The sequence below is a fragment of the Pleurodeles waltl genome, chromosome 11 (assembly GCF_031143425.1).
Source record: "Pleurodeles waltl isolate 20211129_DDA chromosome 11, aPleWal1.hap1.20221129, whole genome shotgun sequence".
NCBI classification, from domain to species: domain Eukaryota; kingdom Metazoa; phylum Chordata; class Amphibia; order Caudata; family Salamandridae; genus Pleurodeles; species Pleurodeles waltl.
The window spans coordinates 743,331,933-743,355,731 of record NC_090450.1 but is presented as its reverse complement, the minus strand read 5'-3'; the positions used below and the strand labels follow the sequence as shown (position 1 = coordinate 743,355,731).

The 23,799-nt window shown below is 43.9% G+C and overlaps 1 protein-coding gene across 1 annotated transcript in view; it reads right to left on the bottom strand.

Annotated features, from left to right (window-relative positions):
* Window positions 1-23,799, bottom strand: part of ZNRF3 (zinc and ring finger 3) — a 324,320-nt gene that overhangs the window by 18,260 nt on the left and 282,261 nt on the right. Inside the window, exon 6 of the mRNA XM_069214465.1 lies at window positions 2,460-2,627. Coding sequence (XP_069070566.1) covers window positions 2,460-2,627 — 168 coding nt within the window. The remainder of the gene's footprint in view (window positions 1-2,459; window positions 2,628-23,799) is intronic.

The following is a 23,799-nucleotide window of genomic DNA, read 5'->3' as shown; positions in this document are numbered from 1 at the left end:
GGAGGAAGAGCAGAAGTGGAAGCTATTAGCAGCATCTTAACAACTAGAGCATTGTGGGATACTCATTTTTATCAGCCGCTCAGCTGAGTTGCAAGTGACGCTAAACGGAAGCCACATGCATAATATCTGCAGAGAACCATCCAGTGACTTCCTTGGCCAATATTCGAATGTACTGAGCACTCATGTACTGTTAAATGTACAAATATGCATCGGGGCTGGAGTGAGAAACGATACATGATGGGGGGGTGGGGCACTCGCATCAGGGCACTGAAAGGCTGCGGTAAGTTTTGTGTAATAGAAAGGGATATTTAAGGAAGCATGAGACCCAGTCGTCCCAACTCATGACTGTAGACAAAGATGAGGGAAGCAAACAGAATCCCTACCTATGACAAATAGCTTGCTTTCTAAATATTCAGGTATGCGAACATTAATCCACAGAGAGAGATTTCATGTGCTTTTCTCATTTGGCTAATAGACACTACTTGGCAAAGTTCATCTCTATTCTCAACACAAATTGGGACGAGTTTCTGCAGGTTTCTGCATGCAGATGCACATGTAGATTTGAACTGCCTCTGTCCATGACCTCCCCGATAACCTGTTCTGTGATTAGTAGAAGACATAAGGCATAGAAAAATCAGGATTTAGCTATGATCTATAGGCAGTGAATAAAATGATGGGTCAAAGGCTGTGCCCGTCACAAAGGGTTGGATAGGATGGAACAGGGCATGACTTCTACTCAAGCTCCAGGCATACCACACACAATGCGAGGCCTTCTGCCATGCGCCCCACTCCATTCAGGGTCACTGGCCTGTGGCATGGTCCTACCCCATGACAGAAGAGCAAACAGAGCAAGGCCTGTGGCAAAGTCTTCCAAGTAGCATGCATCAGGTCTGGCCCTTACTAGAACCTGTGCAAACCTCATACCGTGGTACACCTGCCACGTGCCTGCAGGGACTGTAAAAGTGATTGGTTATGTTACATGTGATGTCATCAATGATGTACTCTATGTGATCTAGAGTAAAACAAGGATATCTAGAAGTTATTTTTGGATCGAAACTATAAAGCCCCTCAGTTTTTTCTGGGAAAATTTTAAAAAGGGAATCAAAATGTGCGAGAACGAGAATGTACATTTTTTGAAAAAGCCAACAAGTTATTTGCTTTCATCTTCTAATAATAAAAATATAGATTTATACCATGTCTTGTGCCTCGCACCTCTACGTCTAATAATTTCCTTTTACTTTTTTTGTGATTGGTCCACGAATCACACAAAAAATCTTACATGCTGAAGAGGAGAACAATGGACATCCTCCACCCCGGACTTTGGTGTGAATTTACTCAGCCAGCCCTTAAATGGCTCCATTATATTCTTTGGTTTAATGAGGTCCGCGGAGCAGCTTTCTGGTCCAAGGAACGTATTAAGGGCTACCAAGCACAAACCTACGCACGTCTTTTTTGTTTTTGGCAAATCTGTGCAGAATTATCAAATGGGACCAATTCAGTTATTCAAATAAAACAAACTTGCCTTTGAATTAATGACCAGAAGCATAGCTATAGAGTGTCTGCGGTAGACTCCATAAACCGAGCCTTCCATGACATAAAAATAACAAGCTCTGGGAAAGTTAATAGAGCTATTCTCGGCAAGTTGCAATGTTTTTTATTCATCCCTTTTTACATACATAAACAATACACATTAAAACTGCAAAAGTAATAATTAAAACGATTTTATAAGTAAGAAAAAGTAAAAAAGCTGCTGTTTAAAGGTGGCATGCACGTTTGCAAAAAAATAAATGTGTGAAAACTGACATGGGTGAAATAAAAGTTTTAAATGAAAACGGAGGTTGGCCTAGCAGCGCTGGCATTAAAGTGAACTACTTTCTAGGCAGATGTGCAAATGAGCCGAAATGCTGTCACTCACAGTAAAGGCAGCCAATAGTTGAAGTGTGGTGTCCCATTGCCCTATGTTTTTAGCTGTGGCGTGAGGAAGAACAATGTCAATTCAACCAGAACAGACCATTGGATTAATAGGGCTGGACAGAAAGCGCCTATAAGTATATTACTATGCACGTAATTTATGAGGATTTTTTTTTTTTTTTTTTTTTTTACAGGAGGCTGGTAATTTACCCAAAGCTGTCTGAAGGAAATACCCCAAAAAGGCTCTAAGCAACACTTTACGATGAAATACCTGATCCCAATGAAGGAGGCAGAGCACCGAGAGCACAAAAAGACAAACTTTTTGGAGGCACAAGTATGTTATAGACTTGTACGTGGTTGAGAGCCCACGGTCTTGGCACCCCACCTGTGCTGCCTTTTATTGTGAGGCCTACACCTTGCTCTCAGATTATATGAGGCTAGTGTATTAAACAAAAATGTGTGGCCCGTTCAGTGGTCACATATAGTCCCATGCCCATTGGTGGTTGCATATGGCTGTCCTTCTGCCAGTCTCTTCCAGGCGCTCTTACCTCCCCATCTATGTATTTCTCGAGACAGATGGCACAGTCTGACGTGGAGCTGCTGCTGAGTGTGTCAAGGGCCCCGCAGCTTCCTTCCCGGTGTCCTTTGCCCTTAGACTTGAACTTCCTGGTCTCCATCTTCTCAAGGGCCTGAACTGCCATCCGGTTCATAGAGTCCTATGAAAGAGGAAATTAAGACAGAAGAATAATTCCGTTAAACTTCCTGGGATAAAGTTTGCTCTCATATCTCACCCTTGCTCACTTCCCTTCCTGGTTTGACCCTCTTTTCCAGGTACTCGTGTCCTCAGAGCACTCTGAAGGAGTCTTATTGGAGCACGCATCCGTACACAGGGTGAATCACTCACTCAACACGCTGAGGGAATCAGGCCTTACCAAGACGTTAATGGCAGTGCGCACCACCTCTCAGGCAGACTTAACTTAGGAAGATTCGTACAGACAAGTTATTCCATGAATGTCATTGGTATATTGGCATACTGGCGGTGGTCCTGGACTCCTGTGAAGTGAGGAACATCTGCTTCAGACCCCCTTTCTTTAAATGAGCCAAAAACTTGAGTGTGCATGGTTGCAATGTCTTCTAGGTAGAGGTAGGCAAAGCACTAAAGGCTCGAGCCAGATGCCCGACTGTCAATGATCGAGGTTCTCTTGGATTCTTGGGCCCAAAACAAGACAAGCGTTCATGTAGCTTCAGCCTGCCACTCACGCTGTACTCTCAGGCATCAAGCATTAAAAATGTAGTGGGTAAATTGTACAATGTGAAACTAGAAAACCTGGGCATATGCGGGGTTAAGGCAGAGAACGGTCTAGATATCCAGGTCGGATCAGGAACAAGAGCAGGATGTTTCAGGAGAGGCAAGTGGGGCTACGGCAGGTTGGGGGAGGGGGTTAGTTTTTAGGGGTGGGGTGGTTTTAGGGCTGGGGGGCGCAGATTCGTTTTTTTAATGGGGTAGAGTTAGTTTTTTGGGCAGAAAGCAGGGTTCAAGGAGCTGGGTTTGTGGAAGGCGATGTGCAGCTTTTAGGGGTGGAGTCGGTTTTAACACTCAGGAGGAGAGGCTGAGGTTACTTTTTTTTTTTTAACGATAGGGTTTGGTGGGGTAGTTTTTATGGGGGGTGGTGGTTTTAGGGCTCAGTGCAAAGGGGGGAGATCAGGTTAGGTTTTATGGCTGGGGGGTCACGTTAGTTTTCTGGGCAGAGAGCAGGGCTTTACAGCTCAGGGCAGGAGGTGGAGTCGTTTTAAGGACTGGGGGAGGGGCAGTTTTCAGGAGTGAGGTCAGTTTTAGGGCTCAGGGTGGGAGGGCTGGCAGGGTAGTTTTTAACAAGGGGCATGGCATTAGGGCAGGGAAGGGGTAATTTTAAAGGGTTGGTTTTTAGGGCTTAGGGAGTTGTTTGTTTTAAGAGAAGGGCGGGGTCAGTTTCAGGACTCCAGGGGAGTGGGGACGGGCAGTTTTAAGGACTGGGGCGAGGAGGACTACAGGGCTGGTGTAAAGGATTTTAGGGCACAGGGCAAGGGGGAAGTTTGCCACGCATATTCCTTTCCGAAACATGTCTTTACAACTACATTTGTTTTAAAGGCATGTATGGTAAACGCGTGCATGGTAAAGATGCAGTCGTTCAGACCACGTTAAGGCATGAGTGGTTCAGGCATGCGTGATTCCATCTTACAACCAACACTTCCACACGTTAAAGAAATACACCTCAGGATTGTTTTACATTAAGTTTGTTGCAGGAGTTACATGGCAAATATTTTCAGGGCCCGGCTTGTGACAGACTTAGGCTGAGCCAAACCCTTGGCAGAGCTCAGCGAGTTAATTTGTTGTCTCACCCTCCTCTACTTTTGCGGATTGGGCCACACTCTAGATAGTTCTGAAGGTGGGATTTAACATTGCTTGCACCCTTGCTGGCCATGCAGATTCACTGTCCTACAGAGCTCTCAAGTTTCCCACATAAATGAATGAGAAACACATCCAGTTCAGGTTTCCGCTTTACATTCTGCGACTTGTGGTCTTGTTAATCGATTAAACTGCAGACTGAATTGGCAAGATGCAAACAGTGAACCTGGTCTAGATGAGCTACTCATGCATGGCCCTGGAAAGCCCGATAGCCCTCTTATACCAGGATCAGTAAGGGCAGACGTATCCTTTAGCACGCTTGCAATCTGGGGTAGTGATGATGACACAGAGTAGTACCAGCGGTCATAACTCTTGGAGATGACTCCTCTCTGAACCCTAACAAGCTAAAGAACGCCACCCTTTTATATAAGGTATTTATGATACTAGTACTTTAAACGGTCCACTACTGCCTGCTCTCAGAACCGAAACGTCTCCTTGCCAACAAGGGCACGGATACCCATGGTGCAGGAGAAGTAGCAAGTTCAGCTCAGGATTGATGTGTGGCCTTCTCCCTGCCTAGCCTTCTCGCAACTGTTGTGTTTTCACTTCAGCAGAAATCAGCCCTGCAGACATATCCCCACTGAACCAGATGTGCTCCAGCTATCCTTCCATGGTGATGGCTGTAGACCATCACAGAAAAAAAGATGCCATGAACACACGATTACCTTGTTGATGTGTCTTAAGATGCTGCAGATAAACCTTTCTGACGTTTAAAGTGCTCACTGCCTACCTGTCATTTGTGGCACGCAGCTTCTTTAAGTCTGAGTGTTTTTTTTTTAATGGGGGTAAGTGTGGGGGGGCTGGATAAATGTTAGTGGGGAAAATCAGGACTGTACCCACAGCTCGTAATGTGCCGAGTAATACTCCTCAGCGAAGCACTTTAAGAGGTGGAATTTCACACCAGTATTTGGCAAATCTGTCCATCGTTCTCAAGCTCTAATTCAATTAACAAAAACAGCACTTGAAGCCATTTTTAATGCATTAATGTTCTCAAACTTAGAATGGTAAAAGGCCATGTTGCCACTGCAAGAATTCACGCCTAGAATGAAAAAGAAATCCCTCCCTGAAGTGACAGGAGGTTTGGATTCTCTTAGGTAAATATTATGATTATTATTCTTTACTGTAAACTCTAGAAGCGAGAAGAAATCGATACATGAACATGAATAAAAAAATGCTGTAAGAACGTGAGGTCAGCACTCTCGGGTACAGATGACCTTATAAGGGAGCTACTAATGAGTAGACAGTCCGTAGTATAATCATCTCTACAGAGCAGCAAATCCCCCCTCTTGTCTGCAAGCCACAAAGGTGAAATCGAGTTGAACTGTCCTAACCTTAAGATCATGAAACCGTTTCTGGTTATAATGTAGAACAGAAGGCTGGAGATAGAAATTCTGAGGAAATCAACCACATGTCGGTAGTCCTAGCTCCAGTCTCTTCATGCAACATGTATATTCACGTTAGGTGGAAAGAACAAATATATAGATGACACCTAGAGAGACAGAAGGGATAATCTTCACCTCGGTCTCTTTAAAATAATTCAAACCTACTGCCACTAATGGTGGAGATACACCATTCTATTACAAGATAGGAAATAACTTCACAGCTGTGCAATCGAATTACAAGACACTGGATTCATTGGTTTGTACTAGAATGCTTTAAAGGTGGATTCTCTTGACCAAGCTGCTGCTTTAGGAATGTCCTCCAAGCAAACAGCTGAAAAACATGCTTTTGAATCCACTGCCTCTTAGCGTGAGCTCCAATAAGTGAAACATCAATGCCAGCTTTAGGCATAATCCATCCGAACGATCTAGCTAGAGTCAAGGGGGGCCCAGGCTTCAAGGAAGCTTTGTACAAGTTCATTAAATAGGAAGTGAGAGTATTATGAAAAGCAGAATTTTAGTCTTCATAACAACTTAGAGATGAAAGAATGCATGACTTTTTGCAATCATAAAATGCAGGCTAAAATATAGAGGAAGGCACCGTCTTGGTATACCTAGTGGCACAGGTGACTCTTTGGGGGAAAAATGAGTTATCCACATCATGTTTGTCAACATCAGACATGCGTCTAAATGACAAACACGTTCATGATGAATTTAGCTGATAGTTGCTTTATTGAGAGAAACTCATTATGCAGCTAAGCCAAAAGCCAGTCTAATACCACCATTACACCCAGAGAGACTAGCATCTCGCTTTTGGAGGAAGCTGAAGACAGCGCTCTGCATACCAAGACATGTTTACCCAGTGGTTCACCTTTGACCTGGGTATGGCCTGCTGAAATAAAGGATCTATAAGAATTTACTGTTTCATAAGCTTTGCCTGAAACAAAGAAATGCTAGAAAATTAACTATGGCTACAAGAGGTATAGCTTTGGTATTAATCTCCCCTTCCGCACATCAGCCAAGCCAGGGTGTCCAGGTGTATTTATAACCAGATTGATTGGAAGGAGCCCAGGAACTGATAATAACTGACAATGTGGCAATAAAAAGTCCTTGGAAATGCAAGGCTGAACTAAAATCTTCTACCCAATCCGAGAAGATGGCCCGCAGAACCAGATTGTGAGAGTGACCCTGGTGATCTGTCAGCAATACAGAGAAAAGGTAGGAAGGATTCTAAGAAAAAGCTACTGAGAGCTCCATAAGTCAAGAGAACCATACCTAGGATGGCCAAAAGGTGGTCACTAGGATTAATGAAGCTAAGTCATGGGGCAAGGGAGGACGGCACACAAAACAATTGAGTCCAGAGTTGCAAGAATGGATCTACTGCTTCTGGGTCCAGTCATAAGCTGAAATAGAATGTGACACTGCAATTCAGTCAATAAGCCAACAGATTCATCATACTTGAGCTCCCCTAAGATAGAATATTTTTGAAAACTTTGGGATGCTGTGAACAGCCCCTTTTGTTGGGAACCCCAATCTGCTACTGTATTGGAGAACCCTGGGATGCATTCTGCTTGAAGAACAAACCCTCTGTTCAGACAGTAATGGCAGATGTCCTTTGATAATTCCACTATGCCCTGGATCTAACACATTCTAGCTTGTTTATATAATTTATGTCAGAGATACTGTCCATGCAGAGGACAAAACAGCAACATACCCAAGTTGAGGCTAAGCTTTTTATCACGAAGGAGCCTGCAAGCAGCTCGAAGCATTTTAAGTAATAGTGAGTTTGTTCTAGGGACCATTTCCCCAGTCATTAGGTCTCATTGTCTTGCCATCCTGCTAGGGTGCGATTCTAATGTGATATCAAGGGCCTGTCCAATCAAAATTGGATTTTCCATTCTAGGCTCCCCTCCAGGAGAGCTACCATTTCAAACCCCCACTACCCCTCTGGAGAAAGGAAAATGAATGCTGTGTAAGGGAGGATACCATCTATCCCGGCTAATCTCCCAATGGAAAATGTGTTTAATCTGAAACCAGACAGAATATTTCTTTGTTAATTTGATCTTTTTTGTGGGAGAATGAGAGGTGAGTCTAGAAAGTTTATCCTGAAACCCAGAAACTCAGTTGACTGGCATGGAATCAGGATTTATTCCTTCTGTTTTTTTTTTTATGAAACCCAAACCCTGGAGGAGGGAAACCACCCACTGAATTTGAATATTTAATAACTCTTTAGAAAAAGCCATCATCAACATGTCTAGATAAATAATTAACCTAGCCCAGTATAACCTTTGTAAGCGTACTATTTGTTGTAGGGGATTGGCAAAGCACCATGGGACTGAAGCAAGGCCTGAAAGTAAGTCATGCGAACTGGACTCTCCAGAAGAAGGTGTCTGTGAAACTGATGAATTGGGACAAAGAAGTGAGCATCCTTTCCACCCATCTTCGCCAACCAATATCCTGTTTGTAAGGTATCTCTCAAACAATGTTTCCCTTCCATTTCAAAATATTTGAAAAGTACAAACATGTTTAACAGTTTTAGGCTGGCAGGATAGAAACCCTCGTCCACCTAAACCAGAAAGAAGCTGCTGAGAAACCCCTGCAAATGAAGAGGGACCCTCTGAATGGCATGCTTGGACAGCAACTGTTGAATGTCTGTGATGCACTGTTCTACCTGTATTGAGTGAAAATAAAATTCTATACTGTAACCCCAAGCAGTTTGTAGAGCCCACTCATTTGAAATAATCAGTCTCCAATTGTGAAGAAAAGGGGTAAGTATGCTACCCAGCTTTGTCAGGGCAAAAGCTTTAAATTATGTACCTGCCTGTATTGTCAGGAGCATGTCCTTGGCCATGTTGGAAACTGTCTCAGTAATATCCTCCTCTCTCAAGAAAGAAGGTATTGTACTTCACCTTGTTGCTAAAGGCAATTTTTGACCTACTTTTGAGGCATGAAATGATGGCTTGCATGAGCTCTGTTGAGGGGTGCCAGGAGAGCAAGCTCTTCCTCGACCAGCTCTGGTCGAAACATGCAGAATGAAAATCTTCCTCAAATTTTGCTGTGCCTTATGTAATGCTGTAAAAGTCTGGGCATACGAGGAGATATTCTTGACTAAATGATCAAAGAGTGAACCTTTTCTTCTGGGCCCAACTCCTTTTCAGCCATATCCACCAGATTAGGATGGAACCTTATAAGAAGTGTTTTTCTGCTAGTAGTGTTGCATTGACATTGCTAAAGAAGCAAATATCCCTCCTACTCTATCCTAAAGGGCAGACCAACTGGGGCACCTTTGAGAGCTGCACCATCAATAACCTCAATTGCATGAGTTAAAGGCCCAAAATATCTAAAAGTTTGTTTCGACAGACCAAGAGCTTTGCCAATTTTCTTTTCTTTGAGCCTTTAATTGTTTTGGAAATAAAAGTCGCCAATGCTGGTCTACATCTGGAGTGGAAGACAATTTGTTTCACAGTAAAGGTCTAGAATACTATTTGCCTTGTCAATAGGCCTTATCCAATGGGCAACAAAAATCTGATATTTAAGTTGATGGTGGGTGCCCATTCAGCTTATCTTGGATGTGTGATGACATCTAGATCAAATTATCTAAAGCAACTAGGATGACTTTATGCAATCCCCTAAATTATCTGCATCAGTTTCCCATTAATGACATGTAAGAGGACACTGAATCAATGTCTGAAGGTGCCAACTGTAAGTCTTTATCAGTTTGTCATCTTAGGAAAGTATCCCTACAAGCGTAGCTTTCCTGGCTTCTTTTAAGAGGAATGCTTTAAACATTTTTTTTTATGTGCTAGAGATATCCCAGCACTTTTTAGTTCTTGGGGCAGGATATTTATAAGTTGAAGAATGGGAACAGTGTCCCTTGAAAGGGTGTGGCTCATCCCTGGGACAGGAACAAAGATGATCAATTTGTTAAAAGAACGCACAAGTGAATGGCTTACGACCTCCTGCATAGACAGCAATGATGCAGACATTGCAGAATTAATCACCTCTCGTTGTTATCTGCCCATCACCGACAGATGCTTGTCCGGTGTGCAGGTCATGAAATGAAAATGTCACTTACCCAGTGTACATCTGTTCGTGGCATTAGTCGCTGCAGATTCACATGTTGTGCATAGCCCGCCATCTGGTGTTGGGTCGGAGTGTTACAAGTTGTTTTTCTTCGAAGAAGTATTTCGAGTCACGAGACCGAGGGACTCCTCCTCCTTGCTTCCATTGCGCATGGGCGTCGACTCCATCTTCGATTGTTTTCCCCGCAGAGGGTGAGGTAGGAGTTGTGTGTGTTAGTAATAGTGCCCATGCAATGGAGTGAATAAGTATGTACCAATTAAGGTTTAAGTAATATATTTACAAATGTACAAAGTTGAAGATAACTTCCAAACGGCTACAGGCTCCCGGGGAGGCGGGTGGGCACATGTGAATCTGCAGCGACTAATGGGTAAGTGACATTTTCAGTTCGATGGCATGTGTAGCTGCAGATACACATGTTGTGCATAGACTAGTAAGCAGTTATCTCCCCAAAAGCGGTGGCTCAGCCTGTAGGAGTGGAAGTAGTCTGAAATAAAGTTCTTAGTACGGCTTGACCTACTGTGGCTTGTTGTGCAGATAGCACGTCTACACAGTAGTGCTTAGTAAATGTGTGAGGCGTAGACCATGTGGCTGCCTTACATATCTCGTGCATTGGAATATTTCCTAGGAAGGCCATGCTAGCGCCTTTCTTTCGGGTTGAGTGTGCCCTTGGTGTAATGGGCAGCTCCCTTTTTGCTTTAAGGTAGCAGATTTGGATGCACTTAACTATCCATCTGGCTATACCCTGTTTTGATATTGGGTTTCCTGTATGAGGTTTTTGGAATGCAATAAACAGTTGTTTTGTTTTTCTGATGTCTTTTGTTCTGTCAATGTAGTACATTAGTGCTCTTCTGATGTCTAATGTATGTAGTGCCCTTTCAGCTACCGAGTCTGGCTGTGGGAAGAACACTGGCAGTTCTACCGTTTGATTTAAGTGGAACGGTGAAATAACCTTTGGTAGAAATTTAGGATTGGTTCTTAGGACTACCTTATTTTTGTGTATTTGGATATAAGGTTCTTGTATTGTAAACGCCTGAATTTCACTTACTCTTCTTAGAGATGTGATGGCGATGAGAAATGCAACCTTCCAGGTTAGGAATTGTATTTCGCAAGAATGCATGGGTTCAAAAGGTGGACCCATGAGTCTTGTTAAGACGATGTTGAGGTTCCATGAAGGGACAGGTGGTGACCTTGGTGGTATAATTCTTTTGAGGCCTTCCATAAACGCTTTAATGACAGGTATCCTAAATAGTGAAGTTGAATGGGTAATCTGCAGGTATGCAGATATTGCTGTGAGGTGTATTTTAATGGAAGAGAAGGCCAGGTTCGATTTTTGTAAGTGTAGTAAGTAACCCACTACATCCTTTGGAGATGCGTGTAATGGTTGAATTTGATTATTGTGGCAGTAGCAAACAAACCTTTTCCATTTGCTTGCATAGCAGTGTCTAGTGGATGGTCTTCTAGCTTGCTTTATGACTTCCATACATTCTTGGGTGAGGTTTAAGTGTCCGAATTCTAGGATTTCAGGAGCCAGATTGCTAGATTCAGCGATGCTGGGTTTGGATGCCTGATCTGTTGTTTGTGTTGTGTTAACAGATCTGGCCTGTTGGGTAACTTGACGTGGGGTACTACTGATAGGTCTAGCAGTGTTGTGTACCAAGGTTGCCTTGCCCATGTTGGTGTTATCAGTATGAGTTTGAGTTTGTTTTGACTCAATTTGTTTACTAGATATGGAAGGAGAGGGAGAGGGGGAAAAGCGTACGCAAATATCCCTGACCAGTTCATCCATAGGGCATTGCCTTGAGACTGCCTGTGTGGGTATCTGGATGCGAAGTTTTGGCATTTTGCGTTCTCCTTTGTTGCAAATAAGTCTATTTGAGGGGTTCCCCAAACTTTGAAGTACGTGTTTAAAATTTGGGGGTGAATTTCCCATTCGTGGACCTGTTGGTGATCTCGAGAGAGATTGTCTGCAAGTTGATTCTGGATCCCTGGAATAAACTGTGCTATTAGGCGAATGTGGTTGTGAATTGCCCATTGCCATATTTTTTGTGCCAGGAGGCACAGCTGTGTCGAGTGTGTCCCCCCCTGTTTGTTTAGATAATACATTGTTGTCATGTTGTCTGTTTTGACAAGAATGTACTTGTGGGTTATGATGGGTTGGAATGCTTTTAACGCTAGGAAAACTGCTAGCAGTTCTAGGTGATTTATATGCAGCTTTGTTTGATGTACGTCCCATTGTCCTTGGATGCTGTGTTGATTGAGGTGTGCTCCCCACCCTGTCATGGAAGCATCTGTTGTTATCACGTATTGTGGCACTGGGTCTTGGAAAGGCCGCCCTTTGTTTAAATTTATACTGTTCCACCATAGAAGCGAGATGTATGTTTGGCGGTCTAACAACACCAGATCTAGAAGGTGACCCTGTGCTTGTGACCATTGTGATGCTAGACACTGTTGTAAGGGCCTCATGTGCAGTCTTGCGTTTGGGACAATGGCTATGCATGAGGACATCATGCCTAGGAGTTGTAATACCATCTTTGCCTGTATTTTTTGTGTTGGATACATGGTTTGTATAACTTTTAGGAAATTTTGAACCCTTTGTGGACTTGGAGTGGCTATTCCCCTTGTTGTGTCTATTGTTGCTCCTAGGTATTGCTGTACTTTGCACGGCAGAATGTGTGATTTTGCATAGTTGACGGAGAAACCGAGTTTGTAGAGGGTTTGTATGACCTGATCCGTGTGGTGTGAACACTTTGTCAGTGAGTTGGTCTTGATTAGCCAATCGTCTAGATACGGGAATACGTGTATTTGTTGCCTTCTGATGTGTGCAGCTACTACTGCTAGGCATTTTGTAAAGACTCTTGGTGCGGTTGTTATACCGAACGGCAATACTTTGAATTGGTAATGTATTCCTTTGAATACGAACCTTAGGTATTTCCTGTGCGAGGGATGTACCGGTATGTGGAAATACGCGTCTTTGAGATCTAAGGTTGTCATGTAGTCCTGTTGCTTTAGCAATGGTAACACTTCTTGTAGCGTGACCATGTGAAAGTGTTCTGATTTGATGTAGGTGTTTAGTGTTCTGAGATCTAGGATTGGTCTCAGTGTTTTGTCCTTTTTTGGTATTAGAAAGTACAGTGAGTAAACTCCTGTGTTTATTTGTGTACTTGGTACCAGTTCTACTGCGTTCTTGTGCAATAATGCTTGAACTTCTATTTCCAGAAGGTCTGAATGCTGTTTTGATATATTCTGTGTTTTTGGTGGTATATTTGGAGGGATTTGGAGAAATTCTATGCAATAACCATGTTGGATAATTGCTAAGACCCAAGTGTCTGTTGTTATTTCCTCCCAAGATTGGTAATACTGACTTATTCTTGCCCCCACTGGTGTTGTGTGGAGGGGATGAGTGACCTGTGAGTCACTGTTTGGTTGCAGGTGTTTTTGGGCTTTGAAATTTTCCCCTGTTTCTAGGGAATTGTCCTCCTCTGTACTGGCCCCGAAAGCCTCCCCTTTGGTACTGTCCCTGGTAGGTAGACGGTGTTGAATGTGATGTACTGGCTTGTGTGGCCTGACCCCGAAACACCCCTCTGAAGGGTGTTTTGCGGAAGGTGTTGAAAGTGCCTCTGCCCTGCGGGGAGTAGAGTGCACCCATGGCCTTGGCAGTGTCAGTGTCCTTTTTTAGCTTCTCAATTGCCGTGTCCACTTCAGGTCCGAACAATTGTTGCTCATTGAATGGCATATTGAGCACCGCTTGCTGTATCTCCGGTTTAAAGCCAGATGTTCGTAACCACGCGTGCCTTCTTATGGTTACTGCTGTGTTAATTGTTCTTGCAGCTGTGTCAGCTGCATCCATAGAGGAGCATATTTGGTTATTGGAGATGTTTTGTCCCTCCTCAACCACCTGTTTCGCCCTTTTTTGTAAATCTATGGGTAGATGCTCGATGAGGTGCTGCATCTCGTCCCAATGGGCTCTATCATATCGCGCTAGGAGCGCTTGAGAGTTAGCGATGCGCCACTGGTTTGCAGCTTGTACTGCGACCCTTTTCCCGGCTGCGTCGAATTTGCGGCTTTCTTTATCCGGAGGTGGTGCATCGCCTGATGTGTGAGAGTTGGCTCTCTTGCGAGCCGCCCCTACTACAACTGAATCTGGTGGCAGTTGTGAGGTGATGAAAGCAGGGTCTGTGGGCGGTGCTTTATATTTCTTTTCCACCCTAGGTGTTATTGCTCTACTCTTGACAGGCTCTTTGAAGATTTGCTTTGCGTGCCTTAGCATTCCTGGGAGCATAGGCAGGCTCTGGTAGGTGCTATGGGTGGAGGAGAGGGTGTTGAAAAGGAAGTCATCCTCGACAGGTTCCGAGTGTAGCGACACGTTATGGAATTCTGCTGCCCTAGCTACCACCTGTGAATACGCTGTGCCGATCTCTGGTGGTGAGGGCTTGGTAGGATACGCCTCAGGGCTGTTGTCCGACACTGGGGCGTCGTATAGGTCCCAAGCGTCCTGGTCATCTTGGCTCATGGTGGTGTGAGCCGGTGAGTGTGACGGAGTCTGTGCCGGTGATATGTAAGTTACAGGTGGAGGAGAGGGTGGCGGAGTTACCTTCTTCACCACTTTTGTTTGTGGTGCTTGTTCCTGTGTTTGGAACTCAAGTCTCCTTTTTCTCCTAATAGGGGGAAGGGTGCTGATCTTCCCTGTTCCACTCTGTATAAAGATCCGCTTTTGAGTGTGGTCTACTTCAGTGGACTGTAACTCTTCCACGAATCTATGTTTGCGTAATTGAGAGGACAGTGATTGCTCCTCTGAATATGAGCTGGTAGTTGGCTCGGTTGCCGGTCTTTTCGGCACCGAAACTATGTCCTTGCTCGTTTTCGGCTCCGATGCGACTTTCCTCTTTTTCGGAGTCGAAATTTCTCGGCGCCGCTGTCTCTGCGCCGAGCAGCTTCGGCTCCGCTGTCTCGGCGTCGATCTTTTTCGGCAGCACTTTCTCGGTCCCGAGATTGTTGCGTGCCTGTGTCTCGACCCGAGTCGGACGACCTCGGCACTAGTTCGGCCTTCTTCGGTGCCGATGGGCGGTCACCGACTTTATGGGTTGAGCCATGGCCTGTTGGCAGTGGCGTCTCCTGGGCCTTGTCTGTTTTCTTGTGTGCTGGCTTCGACGTCTTACTCACTGTTTCGTGGACGTCGAGTTCCTCCGAGTCCGATTCATGGATCGAGAAGGCCTCCTCTTCTTCTCCTTGTTCCTCGAACTCTCGGTGTCCTGTCGGCGTGGACGCCATCTGTAATCTTCTGGCGCGCCGGTCATGGAGCGTTTTTCGGGACCGAAACGCACGACAGGCCTCACAAGTTTCTTCCTTGTGCTCGGGCGACAGGCACAGGTTACAGACCAAATGTTGGTCTGTATATGGGTATTTGTTGTGGCATTTAGGGCAGAATCGGAACGGGGTCCGTTCCATCAGCCTCGATGTTACACGCGGTCGGGCCGACCAGGCCCCGACGGGGGATCGAAATTACCCCGAAGGGCTACCGGAGCTCTTCACGATTCGATTTGGTGTCGATTCTATCTAACCCGATCCTGAACGCAACAATACCGACGCAATTTTCCGAATTTTTAACTATCTTTCCGTCCCGAAACCCGGAGGGAAAAGGAACACGTCCGAACCCGATGGCGGAAAGAAAACAATCGAAGATGGAGTCGACGCCCATGCGCAATGGAAGCAAGGCGGAGGAGTCCCTCGGTCTCGTGACTCGAAAGACTTCTTCGAAGAAAAACAACTTGTAACACTCCGACCCAACACCAGATGGCAGGCTATGCACAACATGTGTATCTGCAGCTACACATGCCATCGAACATTCTGTTCCATAAAGGAATAAGCTCTGGAGCTCTGAACTCAACAAGGGATTTTTGACGGAATGTCTTAATCGAAATCACAGGAAGAGTTATGAGCAGCCCATGAAATAGCAATAACTTAGGAAATTTGCCTTTTCAGTCTGGTCACCCCAGGTTTTTCGCCTTTTGTTGGATACTACTTTGCTGGTTTTAGACCTCTATGAACTTTATACCTGCCAACCAAGGGTAAAGTGCCTGTGCTCCCCTTTAAACATGGTTAAATTGGTTTATTCTTAGCACACTTAACATTCTTGTAAGTCCCTAGTATATGGTGTAGAAACTACATCCAAGCGCGGCTGCACATGTCATTCTTAACACACTGAAATTTCTTTCTGTGAAAGAAGCCCTTCAAAACCTGCACTGGCTGCCAATTCTGAAGCGAGTGATCTTCAAGGCGCTCAGTATATTGAGTGTACCTGGTCCTTCATGGCAAAGGATCAGTGGCCAGCAGGTCTTTCTTTCATTTGTATAGGCTGACCAGGGACTTAAGATCAGCCTCCAGCAGGAAAGTTATAGTTCCTTAATTCTGAAAGGCAAGATGGGGCGCACACTCCTCACCTGTGGAATCTTGAGACTGAGTCCTTTGTTTCCTTTCAAAAACATTTAAAAACCTGGCTCTTTACGTCACAGGCTTGAATTTTGGGGCCTCACTGATTATTTGTATCTATTTTCCCCAAGTTTTTGCAGAATCTCTTGTTGCCTTTTATCTCTGGGGTAGGTTTTCCTTGATAGGGATTCTGATGCAGTGTCTTGCTACCTTCGGGCTAAGAGCACTTCTTAAGTCTCATTTCATGCCTTGGAAGTAAAATATCATTTATGAACTGCAGCACCAATAGTGTCATTCACTACAGTGGCAGTGCAAACATGACTACAGGCCAGCCCTGTACTGCCCTACTTCTGCAGTGTAAAACCTGCAGTGGGACATGTCAAAATAATCCTTTGTGACACGTTAAGACTTCCTTTGTAAATATTATTGACTCCTATGCAAGCACTGAAGCCCACAAGGCAGGATGCACAGTATTTAGAAGTGGGGCAGGTAGAAAATTAATAGGACCATGTCCTTACAGTGACAAGGCCCAAGAAGCTATTTTCACTGTGGCAGACCTAGCTGTCCTATGTGGGAAATCGGAGTACAGATTAAATACAAAACTATATCTTGGTAATGAGGGCAGCTAGAAAAAAATAAAACAGCTATTTAAAAGTTATTAAAATCCAATTCAATGGTGAAGTTAGATTTTTAATATATATTAAGGAAAGGTAAGTTTAAAAATGTTACCTTTTCTTTGCCTGAAGTTCCTGGAGGCTAACTGTATTAACTCTGCAGCAGCTTCCATCCTGCGCTCAGCACGGAGGGTGTGTGAAAGAGGTGTGATACTCCTCCAAGGACGTGCAGGGTGAGGACTGTGGACATTCTCTTGACACCATAATGTCAAATCCTGTCTGACAGGTCTGTTGAGTCACATTTAACACTTTGGTGTACTAGAAAGTTAGAGAACAAGATGTCAAGATAATCCTTTTATATCCCCTGTTTGGTTGCTGGAGGACCCTGCTTTTGTCCTACCAGTGTTCTGTCTCTGCGTTTGCTTTGGGTACATGTCTGCTTCAAACTCGATTTTAATGTTGGATGTGGAAGGAAACTAGTGATAACGTATAGTTTACCTGTTGGCGTAGTTTTGCAGCTTTAAGAATTTTCTAGATTCACATGCTGTGCATTATTTCACCATATAGTGGTTGGGTCCGGAATTATCCACTATCTTGTAGTCCTCATCTTTTAGATGTTTGTTTGTTGGTGGCCATCGGGAAACCTTCATTTGGTGTACCCCATGACGCTGTCCTGCCTCCTACAGAAGCTCCTACCTTTGGTCGCAATTTTCTGATTTTTTTCTTTTTGTATGTTGCTTCCTCCTTCCATCTTCTTGGTGGAGGTGGGCGTATTGCGTGTGAATCCAGAAAATTCTTAAAGCAACAAAACTACACCAACAGGTAAGAAAATATATGCTTTGTAGCAAGAACCTTTTCTGGATTCACAAGCTGTACATCGATTTTATGGCGATTTCTAACCTTGTGCTGGCTGATTTGAAAATGGGCACTGATTTGTAAACAGATGTTGTAGAACACTTTGTCCTACTTGTGCTTCCTTGTTCATTTGTATGTCGATATAGTAAAGTCTTGTAAACGTGTGTACTGATGACCACTTTCCTGCCATGCAGGTTTCCTGTAATAGTGTATTTGCCAGAAAGGCAATGGTTGCCCCTTTCTTTCATGTTGAATGTGCTTTTGGTACCACAGTTAAAGTTGCTCCTGCATAAGTGTGGCACAACTGTATTTTTGCTTAAAACATCTTGTGATTGTGTTCTTAATACCAGCCTTCGCAAGAAACTATTTGCAAATGACACAAAAAGAAGTTTAACCTTTCTGTTTGGCTTTAGCTTTTCTATGTAGTACACGATGGCGCATCTTGCATCTAATGTGTGCAAAGTTCTTTCAGTATGCGTCTTTGGATTTTGGAAAAAAACTTGGGATTTGTATACTTTATTTCATGTGAAACTGTCAAATGACTTGTGGCAAGAACTGTGGGTCTTCTCATAACGATCTTGTCTGAATTTGAAAAGTGGGGTTCTTGGATTGTGAGTGCTTGCAACTCACTTACTTTGCACAGTGAAGGAAGAGCCACTAGGAAAGCAGTCTTTAAGGTTGGCATTTGTAATGTTGCTGTGTGCAAAGTTTCAAATATTTTTTTCACTAGCTGTGTAAATATCACATTTAGATTCCATGTGGGTACTGGCATCTTTGTTGGTGGTGCTATTCTCTTTGCTACCTCCAAGAATCTCTTTATTACCGGTAATATGAAAAAAACAAATATGTCTTCTAGTATAAGCCACTATCGCTGATAGGTGAACCTTTAAAGATGCATATACAAGTCCTTCCTCTAGAAGATAAGTTAAATATGTTAACACTGTCTTGTCCTTTGTTTTTTTCTCACTATTCCCTTTACATTAGACCATAGTGAGTAGCTCTTCCATTTTGCACTGTAACATTTTCTTGTTGTCGGCTTTCTTGCTTCTTTTAGAGCTGCCATTATTCTTTCTAGCAGCTTTAGATGCCCTAATTCTAAGTCTTCAGGAGCCATGCTGTTAAGACTCTAAGATCCTGGTTCTAGATATATTACCCTTCTCTTTTCCATTGTCAACAGATCCTGTTGCTTTGGTAGCCTTCGATAGGTTCCTTGTACTAGTTCGGAGAACTATGTCTGTGTTGCCCACAGCGGGGCAATCAAAATTAATGTCATCTGGCTCATTTTGCATTTGCTGATCATTCTATACAAAAGAGAGTGGGGGAAACGAAAAAAAAAGGAGTACACAAATGACCCTACCAGTTTATCGACAATGCACTCCTCATGGGCAGGTAGTGTGGCTGTGTGGATGCAAAGCTTTGGCATTTTGTATTCTGTAGTGCTGCAAACAGATCTACTGTTGGCATTCTCCATTTCTGAAGGATTATCTATACTACCTTCTGGTTCAGTTCCCATTCGTGGGAGCATGAGGCTCGTCTAATCAGTCTATTTCAACATTGTCTTTTTATGGCTAATGTATTGCTTGGCTTTCCATCTTTCTCTGTATTGCCCCTTTCCAGAGTTTTTGAGCTAGTTCTGATAAGGGTGGTGATTGAGTCCTGCCCTGTTTGTTGATGTAAAACATTTTCATTGTGTAATCTGTTTGAATCAATATTGTTTTGGAAAGATTTTAAGGCCTGAAAGACTGTCTTCAATTCCAGGATTCTGATGTGTTGTACTGCATCCTGTTCCTTCCAGACTACTCGAATCTTGAGTGAGCCCAAGTGAGCTAAACCATCCCAAATGAGAGGCATCTGTGGTTATTGTCATTGTTGGAGTTTGCTGTGCAAATATCCTCCCCTGTGTAATGCGTGCTCTGTTCCACCACACAATTTCTTTCTCTACTTTTTGCGTTACAATCATTAAAATTCCCTGTTGCTTGTGACCATTGGTTTTGAATCCATTCCTGTATTGGTCTCATGTGAAGTCTTGCATATGTGATTAAAGGGTCGTATGATGCCATCTTTCCTACTAGTTTCCCCACTGTCCTCACTGTCATAACTTGCCCCTTGTGATAATGGTGAGCCTCCATCAATAAAGATTGTGTCCATTTTTTATTGGTGAATACTTTCCTCAAAATTGATTTGATTCTTCCTACCATGAAAATCTTTGCAAAGTTCCGGTTCTGGAGACAATTTCTCTAAATTTAAAGAGCAGCCTAGTGTGTAAGGAGTCTTCATTACTTGTTGAATGTCCTGTTTGCAATTGTTGTAGAAGTTTGCTCTTACTAACCAATCGTCGAGGTACGAGTATACATGGATTGCCATCCTTCTTAGGTGTGCTGCTACTGCTGCCACTCTGTAAACACTCTTGGTGCTGATTTTATTCTAAATGCCAGCACGGTTATCTGACAGTCTTTTGTTCACCGCAAATCTTAAATACTTTTGGTGACTTTTTGCACATTGGATGTGCAAGTAGGCATCCTTCAAGTCTACTGTTGCCATGTAATCTACTTTTTGCAACTGTGGTATGACATCTTGTAAGGCTGTCATTTTGAATTAGTGTGTTTTTATAAATATGTTGATAAACCAAAGATCTAGAATTTGACGTAGTGATCCGACTAACATGGAATCAGGAAATTTCTCTTGTTGATCTCTTGTTCTGGGACAGGTTGTATTGCTTGTTTGTCCAGCAATTCACTTACCTCCTTGAGGAGACACCTTATTTCCTCTTTGGATTGAACCTTTGTTTTGGTCCCTTTCTGGTGAAAATTTGATTCGTTATACGCAATATCCAAATTGCATTGTGTTTAATATCCATTTGTCTGAATGTATTTTTTCTCTACTCTTTGAGAAAGCGTTTTAATCTTCCACCTACTTGTGCTTTGTGTAGAAGTTGTGATTGTTTGCCTCTGACTCTCACTGATGGAGTTTGTGAAAGAGTATTTGTTGTTGACCAGTCACTTATTTGTGGGTTGGAGCCTACTTTGCGGCTGCCCTCTCCCTTTCTCAAAAGGGTTGGCATTCCTGTTGTTGATACTGCCAGATTATTTGTGTTGTGGCAGACTGACTGCCACACTGGAATACCAGATGTGAACTTTCACCATAGAAGCTTCCTCTGGAGGCAGGCCTTTGTGATAAAAATGTGCCCCTTTGCATTCCACCCCAAAACTGCACTGCACCCACTGACTTTGCGTCTCAGCTTTTACCCAGGCTGAGGATTTCATCCACAGAGCTCCCAAACAACTGCTCTCCGTTGCCTGGAGTATTCAGTATGTTAGCCTAGACTTCTTGCTTGAACCCTGAAATTCTCGACCAGGAATGGCACCCATCATCTGGTGGCTTTATGTATCTGCCACATCTAATGCAGATTTAAAGCAGGTGTTGGTGATGTTTTTGACACTTTCTGCTAGATGTGCTGTCCTTTTTCGATACTGCTCCAGGAGGTGCTTCATGAGTACCCCCATCTCCTCCTGGTATTGATGTGCTTGTTTATCGAGTAGTACATTTGAATTTGCAATGCGCCATTGTTTGGCGGAACTCATGAGGTCCATCCTTTTACTCTCCTTATCAGGAGGCGATTTGGAGGTCGAGGGGATGTTGGCCCACTTCCTAGCTTTGCACGTGATTATGGAATCCGCTGGGACAGTATCCAGTGTAAGCCAAATCTTTGGAAGAATACTTACTTTTTTTGCCCAGCCTTTAGAGTCACTGCTCTACAAGTGGCTGGCTCTTTAAATGCTTCCTTTCCATGGTCAAGGACACTAGGGAGCATGGGTAGGAACTGGCTCCTTGCCTGACTAGGCAGCAGTGTTTCCAGCAGGAAACATGATTGTGGCTTGTCCTCTTCTAGCTATAAACCAACTTTGTCAGCTGAGAGCTTGATCACTTGATTGTACATTCGGATACAATCCGGAGGCAAAGGCCTCTACTGATAACTTTCGACTCCTTCCTCAGGTGAATCTGTTTTGAGGTCTTCCCATTGTGAGTCAATGTATTTGATTACTCCGATCCCTAACATCCCCGCTTGTTCTTCCTCTTCATAGAAGCGCTCTTCCTCCAATTCTGGAGGCTCAGGTGTGAGTAGGTTGGAATTCTTAGACTTCTCTCTCTGTTTTTTGCTTCAGTGTAAACGTTTTCTGCAGGATCCTGAAACCCTTTAGACTTTCGTCAAAGTCCTTCTTCTGGAGAAGGGCATACATTTCAGCCTTGGGGACGCTTTCTCTTCTTCTTGATTTTGGATGCCAATTCTTCGGTCGAGGGCCAGAGTCTTTCTTTTTTTGTATCAAAGATTCTGTCAACAATGTATTGGTGGGCAAGCTTCCGTGTTCACCTCGACCTGTCTTTTTTCAACTTCCAAGCATCTTTTACCCATAAGTCCTTCAACAACTTGGGTTTCTCAGGAGTTTTTCCTCCACTAGAGTCCCCTTTGAGGGATCCTTGGGCCTCCTTGTCCCTGGGTGCGCATGCGGTCGGCGAGTGTTTTGATGGAGGCTCACTTATACGTCCTCAAGTCAGATCTTTGCGACTCGGATGATTTCTTTTTTTTAGGCCAATGGACCTCTTACCTTGTCTCTTTTCTCTTTTTTCTCACCTGTCCCTCAATGTTGACAAACCGCAGATCTCAGTCTGATGTTTTCCCTTCTGCTTCCTTGGTGACGTTCTTCTCTTCACTCAAAAGGCTGAGATCCCTCAGGGATGGAGTTGTCTTCTGACCCTGCATGGTGTGATGGGCCACTCTCTGAATCACTCTCACCTTCAAAGTGTTCAATGTAAAGACTGAGTAGGCGTTATGGGATATGTTTGGGACTCGATGGAAAGACAGAGGGTGCAGACCATGATAACTTGTGACAATTCTTGCAGAACTGGAACACCGTCTTCTCCATTAAGGCCGATCAGGGAGCCCCCCTGAATGGCATTCTTGAAAACCGTAGAGGAAAAATTCACCTCTTCTGATTTCTACTCAGGTAGCTCCTTGGAATTGATGGTCCTTGATTTCGGCGATCTTCTCAATGAAGTTCTTCAGAAACTTTTCAAAACACTTCATCAGATTGGAGATCCTTCTGCAAGCATCCAGACCCACAGGTGAAAAAAAACATTTGAAAATAACGACTAACGGTCGGAGTTTCCAGAGGAAGTAGGACAATGTCACAGGGGACCCCCAAAGGAAGGTTCCATCGATGCCTACCACACAAACACAAGTATTAAAGAGAAGAAGGACTACAAGATAGTGGAGAATTCCAGACCTAACCACTAGATGGCAGAATAATGCACAGCACGTGAATCCAGAAAAGATTAACGCTGCAAAAACAGAGCAACCTCCTACATACCAGCAACCTTCGAAGGCAAAATTGAGTGGCTGAAGGCTTTCGCCATCTTGAAAATGTCCTGACATGGCATTTTTCAGCCGTTACCAGTAAGGCAAATAGGAAATACTGAAAAAAAATGCTAGATCTTCCCGGTGAGAACTTGAACCTCCATTAGTAACCGAATGCCCAGGAGTCAACCACCCACTAGCTAGTGCCAGGCACAAATGAGGCACATCCAGGCATCCCATCAGAACACATTTGACAGGATCTGCTATCTGTGATACGAGAGGAGCCGTCAAGGGCTGGACCTCCTCCCTCTTGTACCTAGGACAAAGAAGTGGACTCCAAGGGTCAGTTGACTGACCTTCTGTGTGGCTACAGTGAGACATCCAGCTGCTAGAGTCCTTTCCGTGGAGTTCTGCAGTAACAACTGGAGCTTGACTGGACCTTGCTGGTGGCCTCTGCTGGGGTGAGTCCTGGCCCATTAGTGTTACTCCATGGGTCGGGGAAGCTTTAAAAGTGCCCCAGAGGCCCTGCTCCACAAATCCTGAAACGTTGGGACTTAAAAGACTAAGTCAGATGGTGAAGTCATGACCGGGACAACCCTGGTTGGAGCAGCTAACATGCACTCCACTGCGATCAGCTTGAAATCGCTTTTAGGTCCCTGGTCCAAGAAACTCTGCAATGGATTCTACCAAAAAAATGTAAAATGCATTACCCCGCTTCATCTCATTGGATTT